The sequence below is a fragment of the Ambystoma mexicanum genome, chromosome 4q, assembly GCF_040938575.1.
Source record: "Ambystoma mexicanum isolate Mex_15411 chromosome 4q, UKY_AmexF1_1, whole genome shotgun sequence".
Classification (NCBI taxonomy): domain Eukaryota; kingdom Metazoa; phylum Chordata; class Amphibia; order Caudata; family Ambystomatidae; genus Ambystoma; species Ambystoma mexicanum.
In genome coordinates, this window is record NC_090928.1 from 1,131,640,480 (window position 1) to 1,131,654,102 (window position 13,623).

Consider the following 13,623-nt stretch of genomic DNA (forward strand, 5'->3'; position numbering starts at 1 on the left):
GCCTCTCTGACTGGCCTGTCCTCTTCTTCTTCCAATTGAGGAATAAAAACGAAAAGGACAAACCCTCCAGGAAGATGAGCCTGTGTAGGGGCGTTGTTGAGGTTGTCTTGTGGCGCTTAGTGATTTTGCCGCCGCTTTGGAGGTCTGCAGCTTTGGAGGTCTGCAGCTTCTTCAAACTTTCATCCGCCTTGCTGCCAAACAACCTCGAGCCGTCAAACGGCATATTAAAAAGCCTGGATTGCACATCCGGTGCAAAACCCGACTTTCTTAGCCACGCAATCCTACGTAGCACTGTGCTAGTTGCCATGGACCTACTGATACTGTCAGCTGTGTCCAAACCTGATTGAAGCCATTCTCCGAAGCCTCCTTTCCATCCCTTATTATGGCTAGAAAGCCATCACGTTCCTCACCTTCTGGGATGTGTTCAGCTACCGCTGACATACAGTCCCGAAGGGTATATGTAAACCTTGCCAGGGTGCAAGTTACATTAGTGGATTTTAAAGCCATGCTCCCCGACGTAAAAATCTTCCTGGACCATGCATCAACCTTTTTATCGTCCCTAACCAGATGGATTGTGGGGTATGCAGCATTTCTGGTGGAGGTAGCTGCTTGGACTATCAGCTTTCTGGAGATGGGTGTTTGCTTAAGTATTCTGGGTCAGAATTACAGGGTCTATATTTCGACACAAACTTTTTATTAACTGCTGGAATGGCTTCAGGGTGTTCCCATGCAGAATTAACTCTCCTTTGTAAGGCAATATGAAATTGAAGTATGGGGTCTTGCTGAGGTGCTCCTCATCTTGACAGACTGGTGAATTTCTACCCCATCCCATAAATTCAGTGACTCTATTCATTAATTTTCTGTAGCCCGCATCAGCATGTTCTGCTGGGTCTGGTTTATCAAATTCGTACTCTGGAGAGTTATCCAGACCACTTGCTGATTGCAAGCATTCCTGTAAATCTTGTATTTTAGATTGAGGATCAACTAACTCCTCAGGAACAGGTCTTGTGCCAAATTGAACACCAGCAGAGGTAATTTCTTCATCTGCTGATGACTCTCCTTCATAAATTGATGACATGGTCCTAATAAAATCATGTCTACTTTCAGGATGAAAACCCTTTTCAGGTAATGCAGGTTTTTCCATTGGTAGAGGCTTGAGCGTCGACGAAAACGCTGATGGCGTCGATGCCGTCTCAACAACCTTCGATGTTGTTGAGGGAGCCTTCGATGTCTTCGAAGGAATCGGCGAGCGAATTGTGGAAACCATCGACACTGTCGAAGGAGCGTTCCAAGATGTCGACTGTATAGTCGACTTAATTTTTTTAGAATTAGTTGTCAACGCCTTGTACTCTATTGTCTTCGATGACTTCGAGGGCGTTTTCGATGTCGATGACGTATGAGAGCTTGACGCCATCTTGTTTCCTTCTACTTCCGGTTTATGCACCGGCAGGTCTTTTTTCATGAGGTGACCGGGAAGAGTCCCTGGGTGACACCCTCGACAATTTTTTGTCAGACTTTCTTGTTTTGGATCTTCCCCTGTCACGTTTCTCATGAGGAGGGGCATGTTCTTCTTTAGACTTTTTTGAGGGGGTCTGGGCCGCGTTCTCAAAATGTTTTAACATGGAATCTCTAAATGCTTCCCATTTACTCGGGGAGTCATATTTTGAAGGACATGTTATCACTTCCTCAGATGACATCGAGGAAGAAGAGGAAGAGGGAGATCGGTGCCGTCTTTTCTTTGTCTTTTTGGAGGGGATATGCCCCTCGATCTATATTTTTAATGATGCTTCAACAAAGACTCCGTCGAGTCTTTCCTCCCCTTCGAAGAAGGCTTTGATGAACCCTCCCCCATCGCCAGTTTACCTCTGTGTTCTTTTAAGGCCTTATGGGTCATCGACTGGCACGAACCGCAGTCTTCAATTCGGTGGTTGGAACCGAGGCACCAGAGGCAATTTTTGTGTGGATCAGTTAAAGACATTTTCTTTCCACATTTTAGACATTTTTTAAATCCCGTCTTCGGTGTGGAAGGGTTCGATGAAGACGACATATTTCTTCACGAGAAACTGAAGCGCAGTTTGTAACGATCCGAAGCGAAGCTAACGGAAAAACAGAACTGAAGCCAACTGGCGCGCTCGAGTCATTTATACAGCGGATGACGTCAGTGCTCGACAGGTGGCGCCGAGGGACATCGATGCCGCGGCTTCGAGGGGAGCGCCCTCTGGTGGAGAGAGAGAAAAACTTTTCCGAAGCAGCAAAGCTAAAGGTAAGGATATATCTAAGATGAGGAATACGTGGGAGGACACAATCCATTCGAATATTGACCTCTGGATGGACAACCCGACCCACCTCTTGTGAGATAAGATAATCTCTCTGGGGAAGACGCATCGGAGGACAGCTGGGCATGTCCAGAAGGTCTGGGTACCACGTTCTCCTGGCCCAATCTGGGGCAATTAGTATAATGTGCTTCCTGAACTTTCTCAACCTCCTGATCACGTGAGGAATTATGGGGACTGGAGGAAACTCATACAGCAGTGGAAACTCCCAGACCACGACAAACGTGTCTCCTAGGGCTCCTCTTGGGGGGGGGAATTCCCTGGAGCAGTACTGTTCGCACTTCAGATTCATCCCGGTCGTGAATAGATCCCCTTGAGGGTTTCCCCAAAGGGTGAAGATCTCTTGAAGGACTTCCTAAGATAACTCGTGGGAGACTGTGCTCTGCCTGCTCAGAGCATCCACCGCTCTGTTCTCCTCTCTGGCTAGGTGACCTGCCGATAGAGATATTCCTTCTTGAATTGCCCAGTACCAGAGCTGCATTGCCTCTCTGCACAGTGGTAGTGACCCTACACCTCTCTTGTTGAGGTAGAGCATGGCCACTGTGTTGTCAGTCATTATCAGGACATTCTTTCCCCGTACAGAGGGCAGAAAGGCCCTAAGCTCCAAAAGATTAATATGTAGTTTGGACTCCGATGGAGACCAACGACCGCTGATTGTCAGATCATTGGCGTGGGCTTCACACCCCATGAGTGAGGCGTCCGTCACTACTGTGATCTCCTGCTGTGGTTGCCAAAAGGGTTCTCCCTTCTGAATATTTTCCTTGCAGGCCCACCACAGAAGATCCTGCGAGTTCCTTGCCAGAATCTGAAGTCGGTCCAACATCTTTCCTGAGAATTGGGACCATTGTGTTCTTAGAGCCCACTGAAGTGACTTCATTCTCAGGCGGGCTTCTGGCACCAGAAAAAAGCAGGATGAGGCAGAGAAACCTCAAGAAATCGAAGGCTGGAAGATTCTGGGCATTGTGAAATTTGGATACCATCTGAAGAATGTCTTGAGCCCTCACCTTGGGAGGCAAGCACTTTCCCAAGGACGTGTCTAGTACAGCCCAGATGTATTGGAGCTGTTAGGAAGGTGTCATAAGGGACATGAAGGGAGTGGCAAGAGATGTTGAGATGATCCCAGGCTTGTTTGCGAGAACGCTCCCTGATCAGCCAATCGTCCAGGTAGAGGTAGACGTGAATCCCCCCCCTCTCCTGAGGCTCGCTGCCACTACCGCCATCAGTTTGGTGAAGACCCTCGGGCGGAGTTTAGCCCGAAAGGCAGAACCCGAAACTAATAATCAGAACTGCTAACTGCAAACCTGATGTATTTTTTGTGCTTAACATGCATTGGCCGGTGAAAATAAGCATCCTGCAGGTCTAATGACACCAACCAATCCTGGAGTTGGAGGGCCTGAAAGATCTGAGAAACAGTGACCATCTTGAATTTATCCTTCCAGAGGAACTTGTTCAAGAAGTCCAAGATGGGTCTCAGTCCTCTGTCCTTTCTGGGATTAATAAATACAGGGAGTACCATTGCTTGTTCCTCTTCGCTACAGGTACTGGTTCTATAGCATTTTTATCCAGCAGGGTTAAAATTTCCTGCACAAGGGGCAGATCCGGAACCATCAAAGAACGGTTGACCGGTCGATTGCTTTGAGGTCTTCTTATAAACGGAAGGCAGTAACCATGGGCTACCGTTTCCAAAGCCCATGCATCCAAAGTAATGGCTCGCCCGTCATTCTTCTAAATACTGCGACAGTCTGCCTCCCACTGGTGAACTGTGATTCAAGACCTCAAAGTAGTTTTGAGGCGGCTGCTGCAGTGGCCGAAGGCAAAGAGGTTGCTGCTGGCTTGGCACCTTTACCTCGTCCACCATAAGGGAATTTTCTCTTGCCTCTTTGACTGGCCATTCCTCTTACACTTCCAACTGAGGAGTAGTAGCGAAAAGATCTACCCCTCCAAGGTTGTCCACTAGCATGAAAAGACAGAGGTTGCCTAACAGCGACACCTAAAGACTTGGCTGCCACCTTAAAGGTCTGCAACTTATTAAGGCACTCATCAGCCTTAGTGCCAAAGAGATGAGACCCGTCAAAAGGCATGTTGAGACGTCTCGACTGCACCTCTGGTCGTAACCCGACTTTCTCAACCGTGCATGTCTGCGTGTCACAGTGCTGGTCGCCATGGATCTGCTGACACTATCCGCAGTATCCAACCCTGACTGAAGGGATTCACAACTAGCTTCCTTTCCATTCTTAATCATAGCCAAGAAGCCATCCCTTTTTTCTCCTTTGGGCTCCCCTTTATGCTCTGCCACCATAGATATGCAATCCCACAGATTGTAAGAACATTTTACCAGGGCACAGGTGGAGTTGGAGTTGTCTGATTTCAGCGCAATGCGCCCCGCTGAAATAACTTTCTTGCCCATCCATCTACACGTTTGCCACCCCTATCAGGGGGGATGGTAGGGTACGCTGCCTGCTTCAACGTTGCTGTAGCTGCCTGCACCACCAGACTCTCTGGAGTGGAGTGTTTCGACAGCTAGTCAGGGTTACTACTGGAGGTGCAGTATTTTCGTGTCAGATTTTTATTAACTGCCGGATTGGTATCCAGGGTTTTCCAATTTCCAGCACCCTTTCCTACAAAGCCATATGGAATGGCAGCACAGGGTCAGTTTGAGGACCTTTACCTAAGTTATCAGTTAAATCGTTCTGTTCATAAGGGAGTGGTGGTCTGCTCCATCCTAGGTATTCTAAAACCCTAGACATGAGAGTCTGTATGGAGCATCGGCATGTACGCCAGGTTCAGGTCTAACCAACTGAAGCTCAGGTGAAGTATCAACTCACCGACTGCAAATTATCATATAGATCTGGACTCCTCTGAAATCAAACACTCTGGAACATTGGGCGTTCCATATTGGAGTCCAAAAGGAGCATCCTCCCCATTAAGTGTTCTTCATCTTCATAAATTGAAGAGAGTGATTTGAAAAACTCCTTCCTGGGTAAAGGAGTATAACTCTTTTCAGATGGAGTCAGTATAGGCTTCGATGGCCCCGATTGAGAAGAGGCGGTTGGCTTTGATGGAACAGCTAGCATATGCGGTGTAGCTGTCTTCGAAGATGTTGATGTTGTGGTCCTAACAGGTGTTGACGACATCTTCGTCGACGGAGGCCTAGCAGCCGTCGAGGACACCGTTGGCATTGACGTTTTAATGGCGTTGAGGGTCTCGATGGTGTCGAGGATCTCAACCTTTCTTTGTGCTTTACATGTTTGTCAGACTGTTTTACTGGGCTCGAGGGCGCGCAAGATTTTGTCCGGGACCTATCCTTACCGGCTTGCTCTGAAGGCTCGGTAGAGGCATGACCCTGTTCTTCGAAAAATGTTACAATTTTCTTTTGGAAAGCTTCACATTCTGCTGGGGTAGATTTTTTTGTGGGACATGCGACCCTTTCGGGCGAGTTGTCCGAGGAAGATGTCGAAGGCATCCTCCGGTGCCTCCTCTTCAAATTTTTCGCTGACGACGAAGAGTGGTGTGAACCACTCCTGGTACTAGAGCGCTTCGCCTTCTCCCTTCGAGGAAAGTCTCATCTCGGCTCATCAGTCGAAGGGTTAGCAGGTCATGGCTTAGGGGATTTGGGCAATTTTGCTACCTGGAGTTTCCCCTTTCGCTCCCTCAAGGCCTTTCCTGTCATAGATTGACATTTCGAACAATTGGCCATGTCATGGTCCTCTCCAAGGCACCACAAGCAGACACGGTGCAGGTCGGTGAGGGACATTTTGGACCTGCAGTCCCGGTATTTCTTGAAACCGGTTCTCGGTGTTGAAGGCGTGGAAGATGAAGGCATTCTCGAAGGATTTTTCTGTTAGAAGTAGCAAAAGCTGTCACGGAAAAACAGAACGGAGGCCAACGGGCGCCGCACGCGTTATATATAATCCCTGATAACTTCACCCTGGACGGAAACCTTCGAGGGACATCGACTCAAAGTCATCGATGCACGGCGCCCTCTGTCGGGGAAAAATAATGTTCGGAAGCAGCTAAAGCTGGGACAACGAAGTGTCAAAGATGAGGAATACGTTGGAGGACACAATCCATTCGAGCTCTGACAAAATGTAATAGTTCTGCTCAAAGGTCAATGGGCAGAGTGCTCTGGGGACTTTAATGCCTCATAAATGCCACAAATCTGGTTTAGGGGATTTAAATTCCAGCCAGGGAAAAATGAGGGACTTCAGCCCCTCCCACCTGCAAGGAAGGGCCCAGCGCTTGCTTCTTCCTCTTCCAGTCGTCCTTCTGCCTCCCATGCGCCCACTGACAGCAATCGCCTGCACTGCCTTGCAAAGTCCTCAGTTTTATAATAGTTGGGCTGAAACTGTCATTTCCCACTATTAGCAACGTTACTAGACAGAAGCTAAAAGTGGTTGAGAAGCCAAAAGCTGCTGAGCCCCAAAATGCTGTTGAGCTCACTGGTCTAGTATCAGTGGAAAGCATCTTTCTAGGGAAGAATGGAGATGGTTTATCGGAGAACAAGGCTAATGCACCTTTCACTCACTTTAAAAAGCTGCCCGAAAGTATAAGGCTCCACGGAAAGTTCTGTAGTCTTTTCATAATTGTGTAGTTTTTTCAAATTGCCATCTCTGTCTTGATTTCCTATTTATTGGAACATTTCAGCCCATAAAGCCTGGGGAGCAGCAAACAGGTTTATTTACAATAAACAACCACAATGTTCCAATTACAAGGTCACGTGGCTCTCATCCCAGACTCTCGCCTGAAAACACTGGTGCAATGTAATATGTTTCTAAGGCAGTGCTCGTGGCTCGCGTTTGCTAAATGCGAATCTGCCTATGCATCGAGGATTGGGCCCATCACTCAAATATGCCGATTTAAGCATAGTTAGACATGAAGTTACATGTCAGCCGGATATCACCGACACCACAATGTGGTGATGGCCATGGAAATAAATAAGAACCTTTAGTTCTCCGTCTTTATTGGAGGTGCATGGTGAGAAAAGGGTGCTTGTAACACGGGTATTTTTCCCATAGTAGGGATCCTGACAAGGCTTCCGCTTGGACCTGTGTGTGAAAAGGATTTGAAAAATGTCTGTTATATTGATAGCTCTAGCCTCTGATGAGAAGTTGCCACAGGGACATAGGTTTGTAACCTTATCGGGAAGACCCATTGCCTTCATCCTCCTGAGGACGCACATTATGTGGGTAATACCTGGTAATTACAACCACGGTTTATCAAAGTGCTCTTAAAACTGTGCAAGGCAAAACGCCACAATTATTATTAAATCACATGTAAATCTGCATAATTCTAGAAGAAATACTACAACAAAAGATTCATGGGAATACATTTTATAGGATGCATTGTTGGAATCTGAAGACGACATCCGATGGGGCCAAAGGTCTTCTCACCACATTGACTACACAATAAAATGCCAAAATGAGTTGGATAAGCTACTCAAGTGAAGTTTTTTTTCTCTGATCAGATTTAAAAACTGTAACAGAGATCATCAGCCAGAAGAGCATATGTGAATCTGAGCACACCAGCATAAAAGTCAGAGACTGGGAAGCATCCAAGAGGGATACAGTGTGCTTCCCCTGGCCTAACACTTCTCTTTAAACTCAGTTATTTTTGTGGTGCCATCACAAAGTGGGTCAAAGTTCACACAAGTTGCAAATGGCAAAAAAAACTAACAAGTTTCAAAATCACAAGAACAAAATCTGAAGCAAAATAGGGCTAGTTGAGACTCTTGGAATGAATAAACAGCATAAAATGAAGGTGAGATGGCATTTTTCATTCACACGTTTCATCTGCTGTTGGCAGTCTCTAAAACAGAAATCATGCTTTTCTATTTTTATATTGTGTTCTAGCCGAATCATCGACTTTTCACACTACAAACAAAGTCATGCTTCATATATTCACCAATTTCATCAGTGTTATATTACAAATCAAATCAAACACTTAAAAACCTCTGTGCTTACCTCTGGGTTTAGCTACCTTTAAGATGACACTAATCAACTCTGGAACATCAAAATAGGCAGCATAATGCAATGCGTTCATATTGGTCCATCTGCTCCGCAAATTGATATCAGCGCCAAGTTCAATGAGCTGAGAGGCGTATTTTGCTGCATTATCAGCATCACCTATTCAAAAATATATCAGAGGAAAATGTTTTCCTTTTGGGAACCCTGTATGTCGGTATATGATATATACACAAAGCACAGTAAATAATACCCCACAGTTTCAAAGTTATGAAGAATAAAATACACAATAAAAACCGATGTTGTAAGAGGCAGAGGGACATTGATGAGGTGGAGTTCATTCTCTGCAGGAGTTCATTATAATCCTCACCCGGCCCCGTCACCCTATTGTATTGATGGCATCCATCGCGCTCTGAAACACTTGTGTACGAGCGCAATAGAAATAAAATATCAATATCAATATCCGGGAGCTTAGCTTCCCCAGAATGAAGTGAAGAAAGAATAACCATCCTTTTGTTACAAAATATCAATTTCCTTTCCTGTTTCTCACACTCTTACAGGAGCCTTAGTAAAGCATGTGATGGAGGTTTTCAGAAATCTTTTCTGCCATGCACAAGCAAGCCATGTAAAAGGTACTCGGCCAAGGATTCAAAATCTGTGCTAACTGCAATCAGTTTTTCTCTACATCATGTTCACTTTTGTATGGGAATTGGTGAACAGCGCCAACACCACAACTGCATCCGGACATTGGCACAAGAGAGGTAGGAGGAAGATCAGAAATCGAAAGCAGAGAACAGCCAGATTTTGGGTTGACAGAATGGGGCAATTTGGGAGTGGATTTGAAAAGAGTTCCGGAGATAGGTGGCAAGGTCTGAGAAGGTGTTGCCACCTTTGCAGGAGTAGTCTGGAATGGACAGAAGAAGCTGACTAGAAAACACAGGGGGTGAACAGGGGAGCAGCATTCAAGCTCACAGCAAAGACATTCAGGCCTAAAACTTTCCAAGAAGACACCAGGGACACATTTAAAGGCAATGCACTCTTGAGCAGGAGTTAGTAGATTGGAGTAGGACATGGTGGGATGTGCAAGTGAAGCAGCGAAGGCTGAAGAAAAGGAGCGTGTTTGATAGCATACGAGGGCAGGGTGTTGTTGGATTTCATGCCAATAGTTTTGCCCATAGCAATAGGTAGGGGCAGGCACCCTAAAAGGGGTGTAAGACAGACTGACACCAAAACTTGCTGGCTCCACTGCAGATTTGTGGTCGGTCCACTGCAGAGTGAGATCTCGTTTTTTCCGGCATTAAGATGAAGAGCATTAGCATTCATCCAGCAGGAGTACCACCATCCAGCAGCACCATCCAGATGATTACAAGCAGGATATCATGGACACAAATGAAAAAGAGAAGGAAATAGATGGATGTAAAGGAGGAACAGAATAGGAGCGCAAAGTACCCTAAGGAACACCACAAGGGTGAAAGCAGGGAATGGTAAGAAGGGAAAGAGGAGAGATTGACATGGTGTTTGAGAATGGATAGAAAGGAAGGTGAAGCAGGGCCCAGAAGAAAACTGAACAGCAGGATAGTATGATCCATGGTGTCTAAGGCATACAAAGTGTCAAGGAGGACCAGGCCCCACAACTACCAGCCATCTGGATGTCAGAGTGCGGCAACGATATATCTGGAGCAGAACTGAGGGTGAAACACAGCTTGAAGCGTGTGTCGGACAGAGATTCAATGAAAGCTTGGAGTTGGGAAGTGATGATGGATTCCAGAATGTTGACAGATGTAGGGTGGTGTATGATGGGGTGGCAGATATGAGTGGCATAGGGGGGGGGGTTGACAAGTTTAAATAAGTACAGTGATCATGAAGGGGTGGAGTTCGAGGACAGGGAGATGGAGGCTTGGAAGCAGTACCTCACTGATGCGTGATGGGTCAGTGCATGGATGAGGAGCCAGATTTAAGAGCGGAATGGCAGAGGGAAAGATCTTTGAGAAAGATTGAAGAATATGAGCAATGAACCAATGAGGGTGCTGGAGGATAAGAAAGAAAGGGGAGAAGGCAGTGGGATATGTAGAGGAACACATGGATTTTACTTTCTCAATAAAGAAAGTGGAGATACACTAACTTAGGCCAGGAAAGGAGTAACAGAAAAAAGTTGCGGCAGCAAGGAGTGAGTTCATGAAAAAAAAAAAAAAAAAAAAAACAAAGTGCACTTTTAGGGTATTGTTGGCTTGTTCAACATGAGCGGAATAGAAGTTGCTGGTAAGAATAGCGGATTTGAAGAGTTTGGGGTGTCGGAATTGAGCTTTCAATTTGGGGAATAGAAGCAGTGCAAGTGGCTTTAGTAGTAATTAAAGGTTTGAGAGTTCAGGTGTGAACAGGGTTTACATGTAATATTTCTAAGACAAATAATGTGATAGAGGGCTGAGGTATGACAAGAAATGAAGGGCAGACAGGTGTCAGATGGCCCAAATAAACTCAAAAAAACTCATACTACAAAAAGCAGGGGGTGTGATCTTCCCTGTTCTGGACACTAAGCTCTGGAACTCTCTCCCTAACACCATCAGGACTGAGCCTTCTTTCCAATCTTTCAAGAACAAAACCAAATCATGGCTCTTCACACAAAACAATTGATATACCTGATGTACTATCTTTGACATGGATTTGCTGTCCCTAGCACTGAACTCGCGACCATATTGTCTTATTGTACATATTGCCTTATATTTAACTTATGCTGTTGTATTGTTAACGGGTTCATATCTGTATGTTTCTGTAAACAGGTTGAGCCTAGCTCCTTCGCTATTGTATGTAACTGTAATTGTGATTTATAAGATTATGCGCCCTGATGCCCTTGGGCCCGGCGCACTTTACAAATAAATAAAATACAAATACATTTGATGGATGGTTCACAGGTTTTTATTTATTTATTCGGTAGCTGCAACTAAAGGAGGCTTATTGCTGGTTCTTCAGTCTCCTGTCACATCTTGCACAGGCTTCCATGACACCCACTCTTAAACGAAACACTTGAGATTGGATTGTACCATCCAGACTAATCTTTTGCCGTGGGTGGGCCTAAAGACAGAGGCCTTCTCTACCAAACTCCCTCTGGGGGCTCTTAGGGAGTACCCTACTCCAATCCTATTCCAATACTACCTCTAGTCTTCCCCTCCTGTTCTCCATCCTTCCAGCTCCAACCAACAAACTTTCTCCCTCACCCTCACATTCTCTCCCTCTCATTCTCACCTTTCACTACTCCACTCACTAACCTAGTCTCACTTCACTGCCAGTCTCACTCTCATTGTACCCCTCAACTACACACCCCTTTCCCTCCACTACCATTCATTCACCCATACCCTCCCCTAATCAGAGCTACACTCTTTACACTAGGAACCACTATGACAGAATACCTCACCTGCATTCCAAAAGAACTGAGCCACACATTTCTCAATACTCCACTGCACCATATGTCCTCCTTTTAGACTATCGATCGTCCTGGATGCCTCGTGGGATGTTTCAACCTGTCTCTCGCTGGTTTTTGTTCTTCCAATTCAACCTACCCCATCAGATATTTGCTCTACCTGACTTTGGGGTCCCGTCATTGTCTTTCTTTTTCTCCCAGAGAGTGGGTCGTTCCATTAAAAAAGACAAAAGCTCGTTTTAGCCCCCACCCCATTTGCTCCATGGCAAATACAACAGTCTCTGATGGCTCGCGCTGGCAAGTGGCATCTCGTTGGTTCCCTGCTGCAATGAGTGCTCGTTTTTCTCAACAGGGACCAGTTTATTAGACTCAATCTGCATGGGGCTGGTTTTCACCTGTAGCTTGACACGCTCAAAGGTTCTGGCAAGGCATTCTGGTTGAAGGAGACAGTGAGGGAGGAGGTAATGGCAACCTAAGTCATTCTTTCAGCAGAGTCATGCTGGGGAAACCGAGAGGCCTGAATGCAAAGAGCGCAGAATATAATGACCACTCCTCCAACATGTAAGGCAGGGTATGAGGCAGGATAGTCTATGTGGAGAATGTTATAGCTCAAGGGGACAGCAGAGAGTATAACAGGGTTGAAAGAATCATAGGACCAGCTCACGGCCAGGACAAGAAGGTCCGAAAAGTGGGTGGTAATAACTGAATATTTCCAGTTAATGTTTAGGAAGTGAAACAACATTAATAAGGAAGGCAACGATGGAGGGAGAAGTAAATGGAGGCTCATCAATTGAGACAGCCGTAGAGGCGATCAGAGTGAAGCACAGAAAAGATTGGTGCTGGAAAGTGCAGCAATTGTAAGAGCAAGAATGATGGGACTATTCAATGGAGAGCGTAGGCAGAGAGTGGGGCAAAGGGAAAGGAGATCGGAGTGCAGTAGGTAGGCACAGCAGGACTCAGAGTACAGGGTGAAAAGAGAGCAAAGGGGTGTGCAGCAGGTGCCTAGACTTCAGAGGCACACAGATGTGTGGACATTATGTGCACCCTCAGTGCACATGTTTTGGGATGTGCATGTTCCAACACAAGTTTGTAAGACGTCAGGTAACAACCCTAACATCAATCAGGGCAAGATAGCACATGGCGATTGCCATCATGTTAGCACACTAAAACAAACAAAAACAAAAAGGGCTACAAAACTTGGTTTGATCCCAAAAGACTTCTTATACACAGCAGTGTATAAGTAAACAAGAGAGGGCAAACAAAGCAAAGTGGCCAGGCAACCACGAATCAATTGCCTGCAAACGTGTCTAATGAATAAATACTAAGAGAGGGTGAGAGGCTGTGCTGTGGAGCATCCAGCAGCATCAGTAATTGTGGTACCACTTAAGAAACAACTTGTAGAATGGTTACCATGAGAAAAACGATCATAAATCACAGGAATTAAAGAGGAGGGACAAATTAACAAGAATCAACTGTTATGGATGGCACATGACCATCTTAAATGGACTTTAACCAGCTGGCCTTTTTGTTAAGAATTAACCTACTTGAGCGTGTATGGATTCAGTCTCAATGCACATTTACAAGCCATTAACATGCTGTTGGATTGAAGAACATGTTGCCTCATTAAGAAGCTAGAATAACTGAAAAAAACTGAAAGGAACAGAACTGCCTCCAGTTTTCGAATGCAGTCCACTTCAGTTGCAGAACCAAAAGGTCCAACATTCAGATGAATTATTTCTGGAGGCAATTCTTCCGTTCCCCAATGATGTCCTATTGGGTTTCAGAATCTGGACGAACCAAAACTTAAATCATATAAACTTCAGTTACCCCTTGTTTTAATTCCCCCAAACAGATTCTAGTTATCACTTCTAACACTGCCAAACTCATATTGAGGCTCTTTGTTAGGGAAATAAGG

At 45.6% G+C, this 13,623-nt stretch overlaps 1 protein-coding gene across 6 annotated transcripts in view; it reads right to left on the bottom strand.

Moving 5' to 3' along the window:
* CLIP4 (CAP-Gly domain containing linker protein family member 4) overlaps nt 1-13,623 on the bottom strand; it is a 609,451-nt gene that overhangs the window by 513,336 nt on the left and 82,492 nt on the right. For all 6 annotated transcript variants that reach the window (XM_069608715.1, XM_069608714.1, XM_069608711.1 and 3 more), the window contains exon 5: nt 8,294-8,455. In XM_069608715.1, the coding sequence (XP_069464816.1) occupies nt 8,294-8,455 (162 nt within the window). The remainder of the gene's footprint in view (nt 1-8,293; nt 8,456-13,623) is intronic.